The following is a 7,129-nucleotide window of genomic DNA, read 5'->3' as shown; positions in this document are numbered from 1 at the left end:
GGAGGGTCTGTTGAAGTTTACAGAATAGCTTGCTGACAGGGGTCAGAAGAGGTTAGTGGAGGGGCCAAGATCTGCTTTACATGTCAATGGGCAGAAAGAAAGAAGAAATCAAAAGAGCATAAGAAACTGGACATTCCTAGGAAATAAAGAATTTCATCAGCCGGGCGATGGTGGCGCACGCCTTTAATCCCAGCACTCGGGAGGCAGAGGCGGGCGGATTTCTGTGAGTTCGAGACCAGCCTGGTCTACAGAGCTAGTTCCAGGACAGGCTCCAAAACCACAGAGAAACCCTGTCTCGAAAAGACCAAAAAAAAAAAAAAGAATTTCATCCTTTGTAGTAGGGACTTTGAGAGTGACTGGATTAAGGGTCTTCTGTCTAGTATAAGCTTAAGCTCCCTGAGGTTTTGGAGAGAGAGAGATTATTGGGCCCTAGTTATATATTTGGTTGGGCTTTGTGGTTAGATGATATCAATGGGGTAATGCTTGGCTGTAGAAGATTTGGGGGTGTTCCACACTTGGGGATCTACTTGAGAGGCAGGTAAAGGAAAAGAAGTAACAGAATGTGTGGTTTGGAGGAGAAGGAGGGAAATGACTGAGGTTAGCTGGATGGAGGGAGCAAAAGAAATAGAGGCTCCCATTTTGGTTAGGGGGCCCTTTCTCAGCAAGGGGATGGGTCAGGTTGGTACCACTAGGGAAGAGTGTGTGAGGGGAATATCCCCAAAGAAGCAGCTAAGTGGTGGGATTTTGTTAACTTGGTAAGGTTGTCTCCCTATTCTGACAAGAGAGGAACAAGAGGTTAAAGTAGCCCCCCAGAACTTCATCAGGACTGAAAAAGGGGTCCCGGTATTGATTTGTAAGGAGATGTGTTGCCCAGATGTTGTGTTGGCTACCTGAGGCTCCTTGTTGGAACCCTAGGCTTTGTCAGTTGTCCATGGACAGACTAAGGAGGTTGGCAGAAGGGTATCCTGGGCTTGATATCACCATGTCCCTCATGGCATGGGGACATTCAATACCCCAATGCCCTTCTTGATGGCACCTTGGACATGATCTGGGTGGTTTATGAGGATTAGGACAGGCCTGGACCCAGTGACCCTCCTGACCACATTTGTAACAAGGATATAAATGTTCTCGGACTTTTGGAGGCCAGAGAGCCTGAACTTTTTGATGAGCTGAGAGGCTTTAGCCATCATCAGGTATTTTTTGTTTACAGGCTTTTTATCCCTTCCATGATACACCTTAAAGGCCACACCTAAGGCTTCTGTCTGTGGACTCAGGGTTGCTCTCTCTAAACATTTAAGTTTAGCCTTAGTATCTGGGAAACTCTGAGAGAAGAAGTAGGTCATAAGGAGCTGCTTTCATCTGGGGCCTCAGGATCCAGGTTGGTATATTTTAAGAGGGACTTTGTAAGGCAGTTGAGGAATTGAGATGGGTTTTCGTGTCCTTTTTGATTGTCCTTGTGGACCATTTTAAAATTTACTGCCTTAAGGGCAGCCCTGCAGAGACTAGCTAGGAATGGGGCTTGTTCAGATCTGGGAGGGCCAGGAGGTCCAGTAGCAGGATGGGAATGAGTAGCAAGAGGACTAAGGACTGTCGGTGAGTTGAAAGAAGGTGCCAGGGAGAACTGACCTGGACAATCTGTCACTGAGGAGAAAAGGGAAGTTGAAGGTACCAGAGGAGTGATGTGGGGTTCCCCTCTATATGCTGTGAATATGGCTTATTACCACTGGTTAATAAAGAAGTTACTTTGGCCTATGGCAGGGCAGAATATAGCCAAGTGGGAAATCCAAACCGAGATATATAGAGAGAATAGGTGGTGTCTGAGAGATGCCATGTAGCTGCCAAAGGAGAAAAGATGCTGGAACCTTACCAGTAGGCCACAGCCTCATGGTGATACATAGATTAATCAAAATGGGTTAATTTAAGATGTAAGAGCTAACTAAAAGACACCTGAGCCATTGGCCAAGCAGTGTTGTAATTAGTATAGTTTTCTGTGATCATTTGGGTTTGGGTGGCCAGAAAATGAACACGCAGTCTCAGTCTACAAATGGTGCCTACCAGCTGGACATGGATCCACATAAGACCTAAAAAAGCTTAAGAAAAAAAGGAGGGCTTCTAGATCCACAAAAACGGGAGCCAAGCACAGCTTCTTGGTAGGAGTATTTTTTTTTTCCAGATAGGCTCTCTTTGCAGGCCATAAGCAGAAATGGCTTCCTGGTTTGTACTGGCAGCATTGAATGACCCTGGCTGTTTCAGGAGGTCCTACTACAGAGCACTTAGAGTTTGTGGGCAGAGTGCTACTAGTTGCTCAATAGTGACATAGACCCACTGTGTCCCCTGGAGCTGGGGCGGTGAGCACGACTCACAGAGGCAGTGAACATAACTCTGCCATGTTGGATGGGACGGAGCCAACAGGCAAAGCTGCAGCCTTAGTCCTAGCCATGCTTGCTTAGCATTTAGAAAAAAGTGCTCCTGGTAAGAAGATGATTACAGATATGCAATAAAGACAGATTCAGATAAAAATAAACCTTTGAACTCATCACAGGGTGTTTAAAAATGTACATAGGCTTAAGAAAAAAAAGAAAATGGGTATAGGCAGTTATAGAAAGAAACAGTTTTAAAAAATAAAACAAAGTCTTTAAAGAGACAGTAAAAGTAATATAAAAGAGTACAGACAGTCATAGATTAAAAGAGTAAGATAATACAGTAAATATTAAAAAGTAAAAGGGTATAAAAATAAGCCACAAAAAGATGAAATATACACAGAGAGTCTGGATTATGTATATTATTGTGTTTTCTTTAATTTTTTTTGACTGTTAATGAGATAACTGTAGAGAGATATTTAATTCTGGGTCTGCTAAGCTAAACCAAAATACATATGCTAAGCTAAACCAAAATACATATTTTAAAAGGTATATTGACTTCAAAATTGAAGCCTAAGGATATATTACTTTGGAAAAGAGGTTCTGGCTTTTCCAGCTTGGGCCCGGCAGAATGGCTCCCGCAAAGAAGGGTGGCGAGAAGAAGAAAGGCCGTTCTGCCATCAACGAGGTGGTGACCCGAGAATACACCATCAACATTCACAAGCGCATCCATGGCATGGGCTTTAAGAAGCGTGCTCCTAGGGCACTTAAAGAAATCCGGAAATTTGCCATGAAGGAGATGGGGACTCCAGATGTGCGGATTGATACCAGGCTCAATAAAGCCGTCTGGGCCAAAGGAATAAGGAATGTTCCATATCGTATCCGGGTACGTTTGTCCAGAAAACGTAATGAGGATGAGGACTCACCAAACAAACTCTACACATTGGTAACTTACGTGCCTGTTACCACATTCAAAAATCTACAGACAGTCAATGTGGATGAGAACTAATCTACTGAATCTCAAATAAAGTTGGAGAACAGCAAAAAAAAAAAAAAAAAAAAAAAAAGAGGTTCTGTTTTTGTTTCCACAGAAGATAAAAACCCATGGATTCCTTCCAGGCTAGTGTGGTTTGATAGAACAAGACCCCCAAAAAGGTCTCCATGAACCCTAAAAATACTTTACCAAACAAACAGCAGGAAGTAGTTTGGAAAAAACATTGCCTAAATTCCCAAAACGATTGTTTATAAATGTTTGTTTTCATTTAAAGGGAGATACAATATAGAGATGAATACTTTGCATTGGTATGGATCTTGGTTTATTCTATTGATACAAATTTAAGATTGATTTTGTTATACTGTGTATATGTATTTCTGCTCTTTTTTAAAGTATTATCTTTATACAGCTCATGTAAAATGTAATATATAACTAATAAATACAAATTAATAGATAGTCATCTATAATAATTAAACTTTTATTCATGTTAGTTATGTTTTCTAGATATACATATATATGTCTGTTAGATATATATAATCTTCAATACTTCAAAGACCTCATTGTCCGCTATGTTCAGCTAGTCCGGATTTATCCCATGCTTTTTCAGACCTAGGCCAGCTGGCCTTGGTGAGATCCCAATAGAACATCCCCATTGTCTTAGTGTGTGGGTGCACCCCTCATGGTCCTGAGTTCCTTGCTCGTGCTCCGTCTCCTTCTGCTCCTGATTTGGACCTTGAGATTTCTGTCCGGTGCTCCCGTGTGGGTCTCTGTCTCTGTCTCCTTTCATCGCCTGATGAAGGTTAATATTCCTGAGGATGCCTATGTGTTTGTCTTTATATTCACCTTATTTAGCTTCTCTAGGAACATGAATTATAGGCTCAATGTCCTTTATTTATGGCTAGAAACCAAATATGAGTGAGTACATCCCATGTTCCTCTTTTTGGGTCTGGCTTACCTCACTCAGGATAGTGTTTTCTATTTCCATCCATTTGTATGCAAAATTCAAGAAGTCAAGAACAATTGCAGTGGGTTTTTGATCCTACTGCACGTACTGGCTTTGTGGGAGCCTAGGCAGTTTGAATGCTCACCTTACGAGACCTGGATAGAGGTGGGCAGTCCTTGGGCTTCCCACAGGTCAGGGAACCCTGATTGCTCTTCGAGCAGATGAGGGGGGGGGGACTTGATCGGGGGAGGGGGAGGGAAATGGGAAGCGGTTGTGGGGACGAGGCAGAAATCCTTAATAAATAAATAAATTAAAAAAAATACTTCAAAGACCTACAGAATATATCATTTAAAAGGTTTTAAGAGCTTAGTCTTTTCTTGACAAAAGACACACCTGCTCCTGGCAGTACCAATTACTTCAGGAGGAAGATGGACATCAAAGAGTCTCCTTATGGAGTTTGCTAGCCATTTGGGCAAGAAACTGCACTTGCCTAGACTGTTTGATGATATGCTATATGAACTGGACATGCAGGACCCACAGAAAAAACGACTGCTAAACTTGTCTAAAGAGGTGAGAAAGTCCTTCAGGGTTCCTGCTTCATGAAAGAGTCTGCTAGACATTCTGTAGGACACAGAAGAAAGTGACTGACAAACTACCAATATAGGTGGAACTGTCTTTGAATTTTCCTGCTTCATGGAAAAGTCTGCCAGATACTATGGGCCTATAGGCTGAAGATGGATGCCCCAACAATACAGAAGAACTTTGGGTGACTGTCCAGGCAGCAAGATATCTCTATCAATTCTAGGATTTTGAAACTTGCTAACAATGCACTTCCTGTTCACTTAGGCTAATAGTATATCCTTCTGGAGTCTTTGATAGAGTTGAAGACAGAGAGCTATAGTTATGGTTTTCCTTAGCTATGATAAAAGCTATAATATTTCACATATATAAACTATATGTGAAACTTTCCAGATATAAATAGACTAAATATTGCAGTGTAATTCTTTCTTGATACCTGTTTTGTTATATGTAATATTAGTATTTTAAAGTTAAAACCTTCCTTTTTATCTAGACAGAAAAGGGGAGGTGATGTGGGATTCTCCTCTATATGCTGTGAATATGTTTTATTATCATTGGTTAATAAAAAAGCTGCTTTAGTCTATGGCAGAGCAGAATATAACTAGTAGCTCAAGATTTCCTGCCAGTTGTGTGAGGACCCTCCAGGTCCGGGTCTGGAAGCAGGGTGGCTACATTGAGCACACCACTGGAGGTAAACTGGACTCAAGGGGAGTGGGTCCGCCCAGTGTTGGGCAGCCATCTAGCAGGCGGATGTTTAAGGACCCCAATAGCATGTCACTATGAGGGCCTGACCGAAGCTCAGTCTGTCTGAGTCCTTGACTAATGAGGCCGCGGCTGCTATTATGCAAAGGCTTGGGGGCCATCCCATTGCCATTGGATCTAGCTTCTTTGACAGATAGACCACTGACCTTTTCCAGGGTTTGAAAGATTGGGTTATGACTCCTTTGGCTACCCCTTCCTTTTTGTCCACATACAGGTAAAACAGCTTTGTGATGTCCAGCAGGGCTGGAACCTCTAGTAGGACTGCTTTTGATTTTGCCAAGAATTTTTGTTTCAATTTTTCCATTTGCTCAGTCCATTCTAGTGTGTGTGGGGGGGGCGGGGGGGGGGCGTCCTGCCTGACAGGTTGCTTCATATAATGGTCTGGTATCTAAAGTCTAGAGAATCCAGTTGACGCCAAGAACTCTCTCACTTCCTGGCAGTTTGTGGCCCAGGGGGTTCTTAGAATAGTCTCTTTTCTTGCCTTTGAGTATGGACCCCAGGTAAGTTACCTCAGTCTGGCAGAGCTGAGCTTTCTTCGCAGAGACACGGTATGCCAGAGTCCCTCAGTGGCAGTCTCACAGGCCTACACAGCAAATCATCTATGTTCTGTCACAGATGGACAATTGGGTGAGCCTGCCTATACTCACCCAAGTCCTCGTGGAGTGTGTCATCGGAAATGGTGGGGGAATCCTTCAATCCCTGACGAAGACTTGTTCAGGTCATTTGCTCATTGAACCCGTCATCTGGATCCGACCATTTGAAGACAAATGAACGCAGACTGGCTGGGGCTAAGGGTGAGCAGAAGTGAGCATCCTTGAGGCCTAGTGCTGTATAAATGACTCATTCAGCTGGCACAGTGGTAAGAAAGGAGTGTGGACTGGGGGCAGTGGGATAAATGTCTCCTTTCTGCATACTTTTCTGAGGTCCTGTATAAACCTAAAATCAGTGGAGTTAGGCTTTTTTTTACCAGCAGCAGGGGTGTATTCCAGGCAGACTGGTAGGGGACAAGGATGCCTAGGTCCCTCAGGCATCCAATGTGGGGTGCAGTCCCTTGCTTGGCATCTCTGGGCATTTGACATTGTCTGATGTGGGCAGGCATAGCATCAGCCTTCAGTTGTACTACCACAGGGGCTGTGTTTGGCCAGTCCTGACCCTCCAGTCTCCACCCAGGCTTAGGGAATTTCCTGGAGCCATTGTTGCAGCAGGCGCCCTCCTGCCAATCTCTTTCCCTCACAGAGGAATCTGTAAATAGCTTGTATTCATCTATGAGGGCCATTGTGAGGATATGCAGGGCTTCCCCTTTCTGGTCATGCACCAAGATCACACAGCCTGGTCAAAATGGATGTGGGCCCCCATTTTGGTCAGCAGATCCCTTCCCAACAAGGGATATGGGCATTCAGGAAAGGCCAATGAAGGGGTGGGTTACCTGTCCCTTCGCTATGACCACTGACCTTCAGGTAGTCCTTGAATATCAGCTCTTTCTTGTGGCCC

The 7,129-nt window shown here is 43.7% G+C and overlaps 1 protein-coding gene across 1 annotated transcript; it reads left to right on the top strand.

Moving 5' to 3' along the window:
* The first annotated feature begins 2,982 nt into the window (after positions 1-2,982).
* Positions 2,983-3,369, top strand: LOC121441345 (60S ribosomal protein L31-like). The gene has a single exon (XM_041642479.1). It carries the CDS (start codon positions 2,992-2,994, stop codon positions 3,367-3,369), a length of 378 nt encoding a protein of 125 aa, XP_041498413.1. The 5' UTR covers positions 2,983-2,991.
* The last annotated feature ends 3,760 nt before the right edge of the window (positions 3,370-7,129 follow it).

Source organism: Microtus oregoni, unplaced genomic scaffold (genome assembly GCF_018167655.1).
Source record: "Microtus oregoni isolate MIOR12 unplaced genomic scaffold, Mior012 000002F_ref0000024, whole genome shotgun sequence".
NCBI lineage: Eukaryota > Metazoa > Chordata > Mammalia > Rodentia > Cricetidae > Microtus > Microtus oregoni.
This window is presented reverse-complemented; position numbering and strand designations above follow the sequence as displayed.